Below are 16,972 nucleotides of genomic sequence, written 5' to 3'. Positions count from 1 at the left end.
AGGAGCAGCTAAATTTGTACAGGAGCTCAATGGAAGTCACCACGCAGGGCTGGAGGAATTTTAAAGGGGCAGAACAGTACCACTGTCTCCCGGAAGGAGGATAGTCATGGGGTGGCCTGTGACAGATCAGCTCACCTTCCCAGGTGGGAGAATGATTTTGGTCATGTGACTGGAAGATCATGTGACTAACTCAGGCCAGACCTAGGGATGTAAGGTCTGAGGGAGATCTTAGAACTCCAGCTAGGCAGAAGATTCAATGGATTTGAGGTCCCTTCCAACCCTAATGATCTATGATTCTGAGACCTAAAGGGACCACTGTGATCATCGGGTCTGACCACCAACGTAATTCAGGCCAGAGAACTTCCCTGAAGAAAATTCCCAGAGCAGATTTGTTAGATAAACATCCCCGCTTGGTTTGAAACTTGTCAGCAACAGAGAATTCGCCACAGCCTTGGGTAAGTCGTTCCAATGGTTAAGTGTGCACCTTATTCCCACTCTGCATTTGTCTAGCATCAACCTCCAGCCATTGGATCATGTTAGACCTTGGGCAGCTAGATTGATGAGCCCTCTATAACTCAACATCTGTTCCCCAGGGAAGTACTCACAGACTGTCTCTTTGTTAAGCTGAACAGACTAAGCTTCTTGAGAAGCTGGGGAAACTGCAGCTTGCCTGAGGAAATAGCTGCAGGTGAGTGTGACAGAGAACAAGACTGGTTCCTGCAGGGAATGAAGGGACTGTTTGACCAGAACACAGCTCTGGGAAGGAGAGGGGGTGGGGGACGCTGACTCCTGATTCAAGGAGAGAAACTCTGATCTGGGGTTGGGCCTGGAAGACCAATGTCTGTGTAGCCTAAATAAACTGGATCCTGCTCCAGAAGGGGAATGTTTTTAAAGGACATGGACTGGGTAAGCTATTCAGGGGTCCAGGAAGGGAAACTGAGGCAAGGTGGTGCAGAAGCACTGATGAAAGCAAAAAAAAAAAAAGGTCTACATTTTTAGTGGAAAATTTAGATTTTTTTTTTCCACATGAAAATTAAAATATTTTGACCCAAAACCTAGAAGTTTTGAGATGGAAATGCTGCTGAAGGGCCTTGTGGGAGCTGTAGTTCAGTACCTTCATGTTCCTGTTGTCCTCTCAGGCTGGGCTCTTGTGTTGAGCTACATCCCCCATGATGTATTAAGACTCACCTTTTGCAGGAGGTGGTGCACCATGGGAAATATCGGCGAGTCCAGCCCATAAAGGAGAACAGTTGCCGTATGTCCCTTATGAGCCAGGCTCCCCAACTAGACTACATGTCCCATGATGCAACATGGCCAGGGACACTCAATATGCACCATCTCTTTGGAAAGGAGATACAAAGGTGCATCATGGGAAATGTAGTATAAAATGGTAGCACAGCCCACAGAGGAGAATGAGAACATGTGGTAACTGAGCTACAACTCCCATGAGGCACTGCAGTGGCATAGCCAAATTAAAAAAACGATTGGGCTTTTTGGGTGCTTAGTTTTCTACACAAAGTAGACACTCCCCCTCCAATTTTCCATTGAAAAACAAGTTTGATGGACAAATTTCATCCAGTCCTACATACAGACCACCCAGTGGGATCAAGGTCTGTTTCTACCAGCCTGTGCTGGATTTAAACCAGTCGCCATGAAATGAAAAGGTCCATGTCCTGTTGCCAGCGCTTCCCAGGAGAGATTGCCCCATTCTGCATGTGGCCCCATACCTCACAATGCTCTCGGTAGAGCAGCTGGAAGGCCTTCACATCCTCTGCCCCAATGCCATCGGGCAGAGGTTTCCCTTGTAGGTCTATTTCGGAGAACTCGGAGAGGGTCCGTGACGCATCTATGGGGAGGAAGATGAAATCAAGCCAACGTGAGGAGAGAACAACAATGTGACTGCCTGTGAGGGCCTTACTAAGCTTAACATCCATTGGTTTCAATGGGCCTTTGCCACCAGGGTTTAGCTCAGGATCTCCAGCTTTCCTGGGCTGAAAGAGAAGTTTAGACTTTGTGGCCCATCCAGTCCCTGGCCTCTTTGCTGACGCTACCAACCACACGTCAATCAGTGAAAGCAGCGGTGGTGACGTCTGTGATGGAGACACAAATGAATGGGCTGAGACCCACGAGCACATTTCATGCACTCACCGGAGAGCGGAGATTTGACCACTACTGGCCGGTCCTGGATTTGATCTGGCAAGCTAGAGGCGAAAGGCCCCTTTGCTGTTCCTCATGCCCTGGATCTCTGTGTTCCCCTTAGTCCCCTGGGTTGAAATTTAGGACGTGAACAGAACTGATCTCTAAGTCATGAGGGTGCACTGGTAAGTGCCCCGCTGACAATGTAGTGGATCTATTGTGAGGACCCCTCTGAGTCTGATACAACTGTATCATGAGCATCAACCTCTAAGCCCTGACTGTTCCCACCTCCCTCCCCCACACAAAGAGCAGGATAGGAAACTGCGCTCTCTTCCCTTCCATCGACCGAATTAATTCCTGTCCCGGTCTCAAGGTGCCAGGCTTCTAAACGTGCTCTACCGCCACTTCTTACCCAGGAACTGCTGATATTGCTGCACTTGAGCACTGATGTCAGACAGCCCGGAGCCCGGCTGCTGGCCCACCGCCGCCCCGTTGGTCATCCCCTCCATCTTCTGAATGGGCTTGAGTCTGAAAAGCAGAAGAGCCAGAGGTCAGGAGCTGACAGAGCTGCAGGCCTGCGAACCAGGTCGGGAAATGTGGCGCCTGGGAGGGTCATTGTATGAGTGGTTGCGCCTTGAGGTCACATGGGCGTGGAAGGGTGTCGCAGGGGATTTCCCATCCAGGAACTTCAGACAAGAGCAGTCGCCCTCTGTGTCTGTAGTCACCAGTGACTGATGGTGGATCCAGATGGGATTGCTCCGGCTGGGTGCGCAGGAGCATACGTGGGTACCCAGGCGGCTCTACGCCGCGCTGCCTCCTACCTTTGCTTCTGGGAGAACGGCTGCTGCCTCATGGCCAGGTGCTGCTGATCCTCCATCAGGCGCAGCAGTGGTGAGTTGGCTTTGATGCGAAGGCCGTAGTAGTGGTACTTGGAGTTGCCTCTGAAAGGAAATCAGGATAGATAAGAGCTCCAGGGAAACACAAACCCACTGTCAAGTGTCTGGTATAGAGGAGGAAACATTCTGCACCAAATCCTTGGGCCAGATTCTACTTTCCCTTACCCCAACCCAATCCCATCAACTCCAGGGGAGTTTACTCTGGATTCATGCCAGCGTTGCAGAGATCAGAATCCAGCCCTTCAGCTCTGCGTGCGATGCCAGGAGAACGCGAATCAGACGTCAGTGTTTCCAGTTCACATGCAAAGCAGTTCTCTGCAGTTCTTAGCAGATATAGGAGCCCCGCTGGGGCTGGTGGCAGCGCACCCGCAGAAAATGGGAAACAAAGCAGCAGCCCCATACTAGGGGCCAGCATAGACCTTCATCATGACGGGCCTAATCCTATGTTTTTGCTGAGAACCCTCTGTTTGTTCGTATCTCAGTGGGTGAGGAGGCAACCAGCACCTTGCAGGTAGGGAGCCTGAAGTTCCCGGTGAATGTTACTCAGGGCACGGTGGACTGTAAAGGGTTAATACCCCAGCCACTGGAGATGCCTTTACCGTGTGCCAAGCCTGCGGGTGCGGAGTCCCATGAACACGGATCGGATCAGCTTGCCAAAAGACGCTGCGTTTACTGGCTCCAGTTTCTGCTCCTGGCAGTGCAGCAGGTAATGGCAGTAGAGGGTGCTGCGCGGCAGGCTCACGCCCTCGGCCGTCTCGTAGTTATCCAGCAGCCACTGGACCTTCAAAGAAACCCAGCAGCAGTGAGAGGGCTTCTTCAGGGCCAGTGACTGTGTCCACCAGACCCCTGCTAGCACAGACCTCGCCCCTCACATCTCCCACATTGACCCCGCTGTCTCCTTCACTGCCCCAAGACAGGTGTCACCGTCACCCTCGTCAGCATTCCCAGTGTCGGCCAGTTTTCAACCACTGGCACTCCCTAGGCCAGTCTTTGTGGGCTCAAGCTGAACATCAATGGTCATTTTAGGTGCCTACACGTGGATTTAAGTCAATTAAAAAGCAGCCCCTCCCCCTGCCTGGGGACTGTGTTCTGCACATACTCGCTACCAGGAGACATTCCACTGTCTTAAAACAGAGTCATGAGCATTATGCCTGGTAGTCAGTGTTTGTAGGACTGGGTCCTAGGTTACTAACAGGCCCCACCAGAGGAAGTGTGACCTAGTGGATAAAGTACTAGACTGCGACTCAGGAGACCAGGGTTCTACCCTTTAGCTGGACATACACATGTGCCACTGGCCTGCTGGGTGATCTTGGGCAAGTCCCAGCTGCTCTGTGCCTCAGTTTCCCAATCTGTAAAATGTAAATAATGATACTGACTTTCTTTTGTAAAGCGCCTTGAGCTCTATGGCGACAATTGTTAGGTAAGAACTGGGGCCATGTCTACATCTAAAATTTTGCAGCGCTGGTTGTTACAGCTGTATTAGTACAGCTGTATAGGGCCAGCGCTGCAGAGTGGCCACACTTACAGCAACCAGCGCTGCAAGTGGTGTTAGATGTGGCCACACTGCAGCGCTGTTGGGCGGCTTCAAGGGGGGCTCCGGGAACGCGAGAGCAAACCGGGGAAGGAGACCAGCTTCGCCGCGGTTTGCTCTCGCGTTCCAGGAGCCACCCTGCAAACCGCAGGGAAGGAGACCTGCTTGCTCGGGGTTCCGGGAACGAGAGAGCAAGCCGGGGAAGGAGACCAGCTTCGCCGCGGCTTGCTCTCGCGTTCCCGGAGCCACCCTGCAAACCGCAGGGAAGGAGACCTGCTTGCTCGGGGTTCCGGGAACGAGAGAGCAAGCCGGGGAAGGAGACCAGCTTGATTACCAGAGGCTTCCTCGTTCCACGGAGGTCAAGAAAAGCGCTGGTAAGTGTTTACATTGGATTACCAGCGCTGGATCCTCTACACCCGAGACAAAACGGGAGTACGGCCAGCGCTGCAAACAGGGAGTTGCAGCGCTGGTGATGCCCTGCAGATGTGTACACCTTCAAAGTTGCAGCGCTGTAACTCCCTCACCAGCGCTGCAACTTTCTGATGTAGACAAGCCCTGGGTGTTAATAGTGAGAAGTATTATACACTTCTCCAGCCCTTTCCACCCAAGAATTCTAAAGTACTTTCCAGGCCCTAAGTTTTACAATCCAGCCCCCGGCTCCCCCACCTGTGACATAGGGTGCTGTTGTGGTCTCCATTTCCAGACTTGTCCAAAGTCACACACAGCATGTCGGGGCAGACTTGGGACTAGAACCTCAGAGTCTTGACTCCCAACAAGGCATCTTAATGACAAGACCATCCTCCAGCCCTGGAAGGGTTAACAGTGACCCTTTTTTGGCCCCTTTTGAAAGGATGCATCTGAGGAAGTGGGTATTCACTCACAAAAGCTTATGCTCCAATATGTCTGTTAGTTTATAAGGTGCCACAGGACTCTTGTCGCTTTTTACAGATCCAGACTAACACGGCTACCCCTCTGATATTTGAAAGGATTAAAACTGACATGATGAATATCAATAGTATTTTAAAAATCTAATTAACTTTTCCCTGTTTGCACTACTTCAGGGTTCTGAACTGATATGGGCTTGGATAGTGAAGACAGACTAGTCAGTTTCATAATGGTTTCTAATTAGTTTCCCTTTCTGGCTCTCCCATGCTAGCACAAGGCTGCAATATTTGAGCGGTAAATGCTGTGGTTTATTTGCTTTGTTGCTTTAAATGTTCCCATTGGATTTCTGCTGGTCTTGGGTTCGGTCAGAATTGATTCACACAAAGTATTTGTTGCCAGATTTAATACGACAGTGTCCAAATTAAAAGCCCAAATGTGGATGTCCTGTTAAGATGCGCAACTGACTGCAAATATTTGGTGTAATGTTAGTATAGTAACAACACAAGCCAAGTTCTGCTATAAGCTATACCACAGCAATTCCACTGGAGTCTGGAGTGTAGGATTTGACCCAGAACTATGTAAAGGAGACACTGTGGGTTGGATTCTGTTAAACCAGTGTGAAGCCAGTGTGACCTCACTTTTATACCAAAGGACCTTCTCTGGTTTTACACTAGTATCCAAGATCCGCCTCCGCCCCAGTAGCATTATTCCAGATTTACACTTGTGATTTACATCAAAATCTGGCTCTGTTGCTTTAAACATGCAAACAGGATTTTAAAAAATTCTAAGTGCTTTGATTCAATATATCAGATGCTTCAAATAGCTGAGGTGAGGCGCGTGTACAACCTACCCTTCCCAGAGCTCTTAGACTGGCAGATCTTTGGGCAGGGGCCATCTTTTTGTTCTGGGTTCGTCCAGTGCCTGACACAATGGGATCCTGGACCCCGACTGGGCCCCCATATGCTACCGTAATATACCTAATAAATCGTAATGATAGCTCTCAAACTCCAGAGCTGTCCCAGATGAACAATTCCCAGCCAGCAATAACCCTACCTACACTTTGCCCAGCAACAGCATGTCTCATTCGAAGATCTCAAAGCAACTTACCAACAGCAGTTCATTAAACTTCCCAATCCCTCGCCGGGCAAGTCAGCACCATTACACCTACCTCAAATGTTTAGCGTTACTTGTTACCATAGTTATGCCAAAAGGCCTCAGCTCAGCTTGGATCCCTGTTTTCAGTGTCTCGGGTAAGACTAAACTCTTCAGGGCAGGAACTCTCTTATCATCTAAACAGACTGTGGGTGGGAGGGGAAACTGAGGCAGAACAGAGGTCTCCTGGTTCCCTTATCCACTGGATTTCCTTCCATAGGGGCAACAGAACCCAGGAGCCCTGACTCCCAGTCCCAATTCTAACCACTAGCCCATGCTTTCCCTCTGTCACAGCCCTCTAGGCGTACAGGTAAGTCCTGGTTTGGTTTTATGCTTTTATTTTATAAAATCAGAATATTTAAAAAAAAAATCTTTGCAAAATTGTGCCACGATGTAACTAAACAGCTTCCCCCTCCCCACACCTGTGGGGCAGGGCTGTGCAGTGGAGGCAAAGCCACTAGCAGAATTGCATTCTGGGACACAGCACAGAGCTAGTGAGTTGGGATAGATCTGAGCTAAGCACGGCAGAAAGAAAGGCCAGGGCCATTGTCTAGCCCATGCATGCTGACCCCATTCCCACGTGGCCAGGCCCTGTCTCCTGATTCTTCAGGCCTGGTTCCACATTTGCAAACAGCTGAGAAGGATGAACATATTCCAAAGGGGGGTTTCCAGTTATGTGGCCTGAAAAAGAGAATCAGCCCCACGGATGTCTTGGTGACTTACGGTTGCTGGAGAGGCACGTGTGGTATGGGAGTAAGACTGACTGGAGCTTCCTAACATGTATCCTCCCTGAATCACATAGGTTCCCGTTCCACCACCACCACCTCCTCCGCTGCCTCCGCCGCCTCCTCCGCTTGGATTGGCTATGATCTGCCCTCCAGAGACGTACATAGGGACAGATCCAGTGCTGGCCACAGTCTGGGAGGTTGCAGGAGTGGTGACCTGCGCCGGGGTAGCTTGCGATTCATAATAATTAGCTCCTGTGTTCTGCGTATAGAGAGGGGTCTCTGTGTACGGGTAAGTGCTGGAACGTCTGAAAGAAGAGGGAGGTTTAGCGGAGTTGTGGAGCAGGTGCCGCTGCTGCTGTGCAAACAGACATTTCACTTTTATATAGCCCCTTTCATCCGCCACAGAAATGCAGCCACCACTGGGGTGGAACACAGCACCTGATTAATACCACAACAGTCTACGGCAGGAAATGAAGAGAAATCTTGTATCCAACAAAGTGCAGGGTGAATTTAGCGAGGCAGAACAGTTACCAGCCTGGAATTTGGCTGGGGTGATAGGGTGAATATGCCCAGGGCCTCAGTTCTTCATTTCACCAGAAAGATGATGATAATAATACAGTGGTTTCCATACATGGATCTCAAAGTGCTTTACAAAGGAGGGCAATATAGTTAACCCCGTTTTACAGATGGGGAAACTGAGATACAGAACTCACTCAGCAAAGCAATGGACAAGCACTTGTTGGTGCCACGTTGACACCACTTCCTGCAGCACTCTAGTTGCCAAGTTTGCGTCTCTGATTCTCTCTCTCTCTCTCTCTCCACCCCACAGCCCCCAAGGAGCAGGAAAAGATGAGGAGGTATAAGCCACCCCTCCTCCCCCTAGATAAGTGGGAGCAAGAGTGAGTGGAAAGAGGAGTGGGGAGCCTGTTGCCCAGAAGCAGGTGACGGGAGGTAGGTGGTGACGGAGGTTCCTGGGTAGCTATGGGGAAGAGGAGGTGTATGTGTTTGGGGGAAGCGGGTGACGGAGAGGGTGGGGGTGGCCTGGGCCATTGGAGTGGCTGGTGAAAGTATGGTTTGGAGAACACCTGGCAGCTGGGGGGCAGAGGAATGCCGGTGACAGTTGGCTGAGTGTGGAGGGGGAAGCAGAGCCAGTCGGCTGCAGGGAGAGAGGTAGCCTGGAGCCAAGAATGGGCCCCTCAGTTGTGTGCCCCCAGCTGCCGCCTCTTCCACTGTTTCTGGTTCAGATTCAGGGAATCAGTGTAAAGAAAAGCAGAGCTGCTGCCTGGCTGCTTTCAGGGGGCAGGACAAGTCATGGCAGGGCAATGCCTGCTGCCTGCCTACAGCCCCGCTGGGTGCAGGAGAGCCAAGGTGGGCAGGCACAGCAATCGGGGCTGCAGGGCCTAGCTGTTCCTTGGAGGTCTCCCATCCGAGTCTGGCTCTGTGAGAGCTGAGAGAGCCAGAGCCTTGCCTGGAAAGAACAAAGTCAGGAGGCCACTGCCCTTTAACTGCCCCTGCTGACATCTTGGCAGGCCAGCTGAACAGCACCGAAAATCCCCGGGAAAAGGGGGCTGTGAACAGGGTGCTCGCCGCGTCACTTACATGGTGCTCGCTGTGTAACTGGCGTCGCCCCCTTCCACGTACTGCACCTGGTTGGGATAGACGTGCTGGACAGGCACCTGCTGCAGCTGAATGAGGCAGGGGAGAGAAATTCATAATAGCCCGAGTCCTTCGGTACGGCTGTCCCCCTGCCCGACTCTCACATGCTTCCTCTGAGGGGCTCAGGGCCTCTGCATCCATTGAGCAGCACAACCCCATCAAAGGTGGGCCAGTGTTACCCCCTCTTGCCCCTGGGGAAACTGAGGCACAGAGAGGAGATGGTGATTAAATACTGACTTGGAGGGAAAATTACACTTGGACTGGAAGCTCTTTGGGGCAGGGACTGTCTCTTTTTTTGGTCTGTGTTTGTACACTGGGGGGGGCCTGGTCCATGACTGGGGCTCCAGGGCATTACCATAATACACCTAATAAATCCTGTACAGTGCTCCGAACGGTGAGGACCTGACCCTACGTGCTGTGGTCATACGAATAATAAATACTAATCATTACACCGCAAGTCAGTGATCGAACCCAGGAATCCTGTCACCCAGGCCCCTGATCTAACCAATAGCCCTCACAGTGTCTCTAAAGGGCAATGAACTTTTCCTCCAGGAAACTGGGGTTCCTGCTAGATAACGAGCTGTGTCAGCTGTTCAAAGCTCCTATTTTCAGAAGCTCCTGCTTGTATCTTGACACTGTTTCCCCGTCTCTCTCTCACGCACACACACACTTTATAAATCCTGCGAGGTTACTACTCGGGCTATTACAATTTCTGAAACTGTTCCAACCCCGTCCATCACCAAGGGATCCCCAGGCGTTTTATACCCACCACTAAAGGGCTCAACCCTCTGGGATGGGGTGCAGCAGCTGTTTGACAGCTGCCTGGCAACACTGCATGACAGTTTATGGTAGGAAGCGAAAAGTAATCCTGCATCCACCTGAAATTACAAGTAGGGTTTCAGGGAAGCAGAATGTGAACTGCCCATCCTGGCACTGGGGTTAATGAAATGGGACCTACAATGGCCAGAAGTAACCCTGCCCACGGGTTTCTGAAGCGAAGAGCTCAGCATTCTACCTCGCTCGTATTGTACAGTGAAATCTGCTGCGCTGAATCAGAATTCTTTGTGAATGGGAACGAATTGGTGCCTGTTCTCCCATGTCCCAGCCTTGTCTCTGTGGACGGAACCCAGGCACCTCCCTCCCTCCTTCCCTCCCCCAAAACTCGACTCCTGGGTTCTTATTTCACTCAAATCCGAGACACAAACCAAATATCTGCATTCAAGAGGTTCAAAAATTTCAGTGCCCCTGGCAGGGACTGGTCTAGGTGGGTAAGAAATGAAGGCAAAGCGGGGATCCCCGGTGTAATGCTACTGGCTTCAGCAGAAGGAAGTGGTCCATGGTGTCCTAATGCAATAGGATGGGGATGCTGGGTGGTTCCAGCTCTGCTCTCTGGAAGGAGCAGGGAGGGCAGAGGCAACCATTCTTGGATCTCCCTGGGGAACCTCTCCAGGACCTACTTTAAGAGCTGTAGCTGCTGTCCCAAACACTAGCACCTGAGGGACTCTCTGAATCTTGACTCTCTGGTCGGGACTGGCGTGATGAGAGGAGAGGAACGGCAGCTGCTCAATCACCACCTTTTGCTGCGGGAGGAGGAGGTGCTGAGGAAGCATTCGGACCAGGTCCACCCACTGCTCCGAAGTGGATTCTAGCGAGTGGAGATAGTGGAGCCTGTGCTCTTGGCTGGCTAGACAGCAGCTGGCCAGCGGATGCGTCCCGCTGCTACACTCTAAGGAGAAAGGATGCTGCACTGCCTGCGGCTGCTGCTGCTCACTGTTCCTAGCCGGACCAGGGAACTCACTGCCTGTGCTCTAAACAATAAACAGAAACACTAAGGAAATCAGAGCTTGCATCGCGACCATGAGCTGTTCGACTGCTTCTCTGCTCGTGGGGGAAGCTCCAGCTCAGAGTTAAACCCAGTCGCTACTTACACCACACCTTACACCACAACAGTACTCTGCAGTTACATGGCATCTTCCATCTGAGGACCTGACCGTGCTGAATAACAGCAGGGAAGGAGAATTATTCCCATTATACAGATGGGAAAAGAGGCACTGGAGGTGAAGTGACTTGGGCCTGTATTCTCAAAGGTATTAAGGCACCTAATTCCCATAGATTTCAGTGGAAGTTAGGAACCTAAATACCTGTGAGAATCAGGACCTTGGTTAAATTGACCCAGGGGGTGATCTGGGAACAGAACCCAGGTGTCCCAACTCACAGTCCCCAGCTCTAACCCCAAGACCACATACTGGTTACTTGAGGAGGGTGGGGGGAGGAGGGAGAAGCCCACAAGGTGGCTGCTAGCCAGAGAGGGGTTTAAGGAACTTGCCCTCTTACGACCCTGTAGTCTGAAGATCAGACTTTTGCAGCACTGGCTCTGTGCAGCGTTGCGAGCAGGTTCCCCCAGCGGGGGGGGGGGGGGCTAATGAGATCAAACCAGGCTGGCTATACAGAGGCAGGAATCTAAGTCAAATTTCGAGAGCTGGATTTTGGCTTAAGGCATCTTAAAACCAAATAAGTGGCACCAAAGCCTGGGTGGGAAATTTCAGAGTTTCCAGAGCTTCCTTTGTCCCAGCACCAGGTCTATGGGGTGGGGATAAACATGGGGAGGGAGGAGCAACGCTTTAAGGGATGTGAAGGGTAATGGGAACACAGGACCCGCCTGGGTCATCATGTCCAGCCCCCTGCTGTCACAGGCCACCCTGTCACCTCATCCCATTCACACCCTGAGCAAACTCCATCTGCAGAGGATTAGGTTGTTGTGCCAACTGCTCCTATTGGAGGCTGCCCCAGACCCTCCCTCCTGTGAGGGGCAGAAACCTGCTTCTCCTAGCCAGCCTCAATCTATTCCTGGCCAGTTTGTCCCCACTGGTCCTTCTGCCAACGCTGTCCCTTAGCACCCTGCCTGGGTCTACCCCCAAAACAAGTGCTGGGATGAAGGGAGCCCAAGGAAAAGGTCACCCTCAAACACTGGCTGGGAGCTCCCTTGCCAGAGAATGGAAAATGGTCGGGATGAACAGGGACCAGCGGGGCACGGCCTGCCAAGGGAATGGGTTGGACGGCACCTACCAGGTCTCTTCCCTCTCTGAAAGTGTGGCCAGCGAACAAGGACGTGTGCTCAGTACCGGTGTAACTGGCTGAAATTCCATGGCCTGTTATTTCTATGACATCATCCAGTCGTCACAGGCCATCACCTTTCCCTCAGATACCCCCCTATTGAGCCCAGTGACTTTGGTCAGACCAGGCGGTTCAGCCCTCGGAGACTGGGTGCCAGAGGCAGAGAACAGGAGGGAGCGAGATGCCCCTGCAGTGGCCGGGGATTGATTTGGTGAGACACGTTCCTCCAGGGGAGGTCAGCCCAGATGATCTAATGGTCCCTTCTGACCTTGAACTCTGCCCATGCTGGGATCAGCTACTCTGCAAAGAGACAACTGTTGGTCTAGCTCAGGAGCACACGGCCGAGGGCAGAGGTCGTTTGCCTCAGAACTAGCCGAAGGGCACAGCCCCCAGGCGGCTCGCTACATGACTGGAAAGCTCTACCTCTTGAGTGACGTGAACCTGCTGGAGTCCTTGCACCGTCAGCTGTTGTACTGTGCCCGATTTCGGGGTCTGGGGGGTGGTTTGCACGACCGAGCGCTGTGGAGGCAAACAAACAGGCCATCAATAACCTCCCGGAGTGAGGTCCGTGCCGGTGAAAGGTACTACCTGCTGGCCCCAGAGAGTCCAAGGCTGGTTACTAGGAGATCAAAATCAGGCAGGGCACGTGCCCTGATGCATGCACACCACCCTGCACCAGAGCAATCTCGAGGGTGAGAGGGGAGCTCCATTTCTCTGACTATTCTCCTTGGCCTCAGTGCTAAGGCTGCCAACAAAGGGGTCTGTTAGCGCGAGGCAATGAACAGAGAGGCCCAGAAAGGCTGTCTTTGCTTTGATGGCACTCGCCCATTGGGTCACTTATAGCCCAGCCCAAGCTTGTAGTAACCCCCAGCTGCTCCTATCTGACGGCTGCTTGGTGGCTCCCGGGTGGAGTGAGTTAGGAATACAGGAATGGCCAGGCTGGAGCCGAGCAGCCCAGCGTCCTGCCTCAGAGAGGCCAACACCAGATGTGTCCGAGGGAGGCATAAGAACCCTCCGGAAGCAGATGTTGGACAATCTGCTCCACATTATATCTCAGTCTGGTCTCTACCAGTCTGTCTGCACTGCGTTCGGAAGGTGTGGGGTGGAGCGTGTGTAGACGTGCCCAGGCTTTTATCAAGCTAGCTCATGTGCCAACAGCAGTGAAGCCGGGACAGGATGGGCAGTGACATGGGCTAGTTCCGCCTCCCCAGGACCCCAGCTGGCTACATATTCAAATGGCTGTTGCCAGCGGTGCTGCGGCTTCGCTGCTACTGTTATTTTGATCTAATTCACTCAGGTTTGTCTACACATACAGCAATCACACCTCCCATCGTCACTGTAGACAGACCCTAACAGGCAGAGACTGGCTTAAACCGTGAGGCAGGAAATGTAACGTCTCTTCCAAAACGGTTATCGTTAATTATAACAATCCTGGGTATTCTTGTTATCCACAGAAGTGGCCAGTCCCTTTTTGAGTCTTGTTAAGTTCTTAGCCTCAATCACTTCCTGTGGCAGGGAGTTCCACAGTCTGATTCCGTGTTGTGGGAGAAAGCATTTCCTTTGCTCAGTTTTCAAGTCACCGCCATTTATAGCCCCCAGGTGTCCTCATCTAACTCAAACAGGCACAGCTAGAAGTGCTAATTGTCCTCCTGGGGGCAGCCAAGGATGGAACAGAACCCGGAGACTGAACTCCCCCTCTCGACCCACAGGCCAGGGCTTGGGCACCCAGGCTGGGGCCAGTGACTGGCCATATCACTCTGATGTTGCCCGGACTGTATCTGCCCAGCAATAACAAAACTTTGCAAGGTTCATGTTTGTTTCTAGGTAGCAGAGACGGTCTGAGCTGCAGCCTCTTTGAAGCATCAACAGATGTGAGTCGCTGTTGGGGTAAATGATACTAAAATTGTATTTGGCAGCTGTTGCGGTGGGGACACTGTATCTCAGGTCTGCTATCCATGCTCACACCCAATTGAGCTCCAAAGCCAAGCTCCTGAGAGCATTTACTACCATCATCCCCCGGTGGCTTTTCCTTCCCCACCCACCAGAGACGGCTCAGGTGACACCCTGGGGGGTTACTTTGAGATCTGCAACCATACAGCACCTCTTGCGAGACGGGCACTTGCTGGACTCCATGCACCTGAAGCTGCTGCACTTGTCCTGATTTGGCGGTGGAGCTGTTGCTCTGGACAGGGGAGTGCTGGAAGAACAAGGGGGAGGTGTTTTATCGGCTGCTTAGTGGGAAGGAGTAACATAGATTGTGTTCCCGTAACACATACCCCCTCCTTCCTGTTTCAGATCCCTCTTGGCTCTGCCAAGCCCACCACCCACAGCCGTGTGCTGTTCTGAGGAGTGACTTTGCTAGCTGCCAGATCTGGAGGGTGCTTTGTGGGACAGATGAAAAGCATGCAGGTTAAGACAGGAACAACAGGAAGTGACAGCAACACAGGAAGTGGGTAGACAAGAGCACCGTACTGTAATGCCACCCTTCCCCCCTCCCCCGACCTCTGGGGAGACAATGTGAGGAATATGGGAATTGTGAGACTGGATCCACTGTCCCATCTTTCATAGCAACCAGTCACAGCTGCTTCAAAGAGGAAGTTTCTTGCTACCACCTCTCAGGCAGGGGTTGCTCCTAACCCCTTTGCCATAATTTATTCAATCTAATGTAATTGTTCCTGTTATTCATGTAAATGCCCCACCCTTTTGTGAACCCAGTTATGTTCTTGGTCCCAATAACATCCAGTGGCAGAGAGTTCCACAAATTAATTCAGAATGTGTAACCAAAAGAATGTTTCCTTTCTATATTATTGTCGTCCTCTGCATCACCCAGAGCGTTCTTGCCTGATTTTTGCGTAGCTTTAAAAAGTAATAATAATAATTCCTAGCTCTTGTCTAGTGCTTTATGTCAGTAGATCTCAAAGCACTTTATAAAGGGGGTGAATAGCATGCCCCTATTTTACTGATGGGGGAAACTGAGGCACAGAGCGATTAAGTGACATGCCCAAGGTCGCCCAGCAGGCTAGTGACAGATCTGGGAACAGAACCTATGTCTGTTGAGTCCAGTCCAGAGCTCTATCCACTAGGCAGCACTCCTTGGGGCTGGGCCTGAGTTAGCTATTCTAATACCCTGCAGTGCTGAGTGCTCAGTTCACACTTGATAATTTGCTCCCAACTGTGGTTTCCAAAGTAGGTCTTTGCCTCCTTTGGCACAACTGTACTGCAGCCTCCCAGCTCCTGGCCTGAACTCCTGCTCCCTTCATATGTTCCAGGCCAGCAGGACTGGGTCTGAGTCACATGCTTCCATCATGTGACACCATCCAATCATTCCCTTCATGGCAGGGGTTGGGGGGAAGCTCACCCCTCGCTAGTTCTGTTAGCAAAGCTCTTCTTTACAAGTTTCCTGCACACCTAGGGTGTGTAAAAACCAGGATGGGGAAGAGAGACATTGCCAAGCTAAAAGGTCACATACTGCCAAAGGTCCTTCTCTGAGTTATTAACACTGGGAAGAATTTAATAACATTTTGTCTCTTAAAAGATTCCAGGACCAACCTTTCATCTGCCGGGACTCAGAGTCCTTGACATATCTGGGACCTTCCGGGGAACCCCAGGTTTGGCCCTGATGTAAAATAGGATCCTGATGGAAGCGACGTCACTTTACTCATGCACGAGGTCAGTGAAGAAGCCCAACAGTCCCAGTTCCTCAAGGTGCTTAGATGCCTAATTCCCACTGAAGTCAATGGGAATTAGGCACCTAAAGACCTGAGAGGATCTGGACCAAAGTTCCTCACTAATTAATTACTTTAGACTGAAGCCAGGAGCAGAAGCAGAATAAGAAACATCTTGATCCCTCCCTATTCCCTCCCCAAAAAATTAAGGGTGACCCTCTGATTTCACTGGACTCTGCATTAGTGGGAGGAGAACAGAGCTAGTCAGAGCCGCGATCCTCAAATGTCCTTCAGCTCCTAACCACCCTTGGGGCCAGCCCCTTAGGGGAGTGAAGGGGGTGAAAGGTCAGTTAGAGCTGCTGGGGAGCAGCCAATGAGAGCGCAAGGGGCTCAGGGGTTAGAGCTGTTGTAGAAACTGTACAGAATCGAAATACACCTCATTCCCCGCTCCACTCCACCCCGCTCCCCTTCCAGAGCTGAGACCAGAACCCAGGAGTCCTGGCTCCCAGCCCTCTGCTCCCATCACTGCACCCCGCTCCCCTTCCAGAGCTGAGACCAGAACCCAGGAGTCCCGGCTCCCAGCCCCCTGCTCCAATCACTACACCCCGCTCCCCTTCCAGGGCTGAGACCAGAACCCAGGAGTCCTGGCTCCCAGCCCTCTGCTCCGATCACTACACCCCACTCCCCTTCCAGAGCTGAGACCAGAACCCAGGAGTCCTGGCTCCCAGCCCTCTGCTCCAATCACTACACCCCACTCCCCTTCCAGAGCTGAGACCAGAACCCAGGAGTCCTGGCTCCCAGCCCCCTGCTCCGATCACTACACCCCACTCCCCTTCCAGAGCTGAGACCAGAACCCAGGAGTCCCGGCTCCCAGCCCCCTGCTCCGATCACTACACCCCGCTCCCCTTCCAGAGCTGAGACCAAAACCCAGGAGTCCTGGCTCCCAACCCTCTGCTCCGATCACTACACCGCACTCCCCTTCCAGAGCTGAGACCAGAACCCAGGAGTCCTGGCTCCCAGCCCTCTGCTCCCATCACTGCACCCTGCTCCCCTTCCAGAGCTGAGACCAGAACCCAGGAGTCCTGGCTCCCAGCCCCCTGCTCCGATCACTACACCCCGCTCCCCTTCCAGAGCTGAGACCAAAACCCAGGAGTCCTGGCTCCCAGCCCTCTGCTCCAATCACTACACCCCACTCCCCTTCCAGAGCTG

At 52.2% G+C, this 16,972-nt stretch overlaps 1 protein-coding gene across 4 annotated transcripts in view; it reads right to left on the bottom strand.

The window, feature by feature from the left end:
- The window catches only part of RFX1 (regulatory factor X1), a 52,834-nt gene that overhangs the window by 11,988 nt on the left and 23,874 nt on the right, over positions 1-16,972 (bottom strand). For 2 of the 4 annotated variants that reach the window (XM_030545850.1, XM_030545852.1), the window contains 9 exons: positions 14,200-14,295; positions 12,522-12,617; positions 10,442-10,564; positions 8,928-9,013; positions 7,324-7,633; positions 3,632-3,813; positions 2,958-3,077; positions 2,549-2,664; positions 1,728-1,846 (listed from right to left, as the gene is read on the bottom strand). In XM_030545850.1, the coding sequence (XP_030401710.1) occupies positions 1,728-1,846; positions 2,549-2,664; positions 2,958-3,077; positions 3,632-3,813; positions 7,324-7,633; positions 8,928-9,013; positions 10,442-10,564; positions 12,522-12,617; positions 14,200-14,295 (1,248 nt within the window). Of the gene's footprint in view, positions 1-1,727; positions 1,847-2,548; positions 2,665-2,957; positions 3,078-3,631; positions 3,814-7,323; positions 7,634-8,927; positions 9,014-9,753; positions 9,863-10,441; positions 10,565-12,521; positions 12,618-14,199; positions 14,296-16,972 lie in introns of those variants that run through there. The other 2 variants (XM_030545853.1, XM_030545854.1) reach the window with 2 other exon arrangements.

The sequence above is a fragment of the Gopherus evgoodei genome, unplaced genomic scaffold (assembly GCF_007399415.2).
Source record: "Gopherus evgoodei ecotype Sinaloan lineage unplaced genomic scaffold, rGopEvg1_v1.p scaffold_40_arrow_ctg1, whole genome shotgun sequence".
Taxonomy (NCBI): Eukaryota; Metazoa; Chordata; order Testudines; family Testudinidae; genus Gopherus; species Gopherus evgoodei.
Note: the sequence above shows the minus strand (reverse complement) of the source record. Positions and strands in the feature narration are given on the sequence as shown.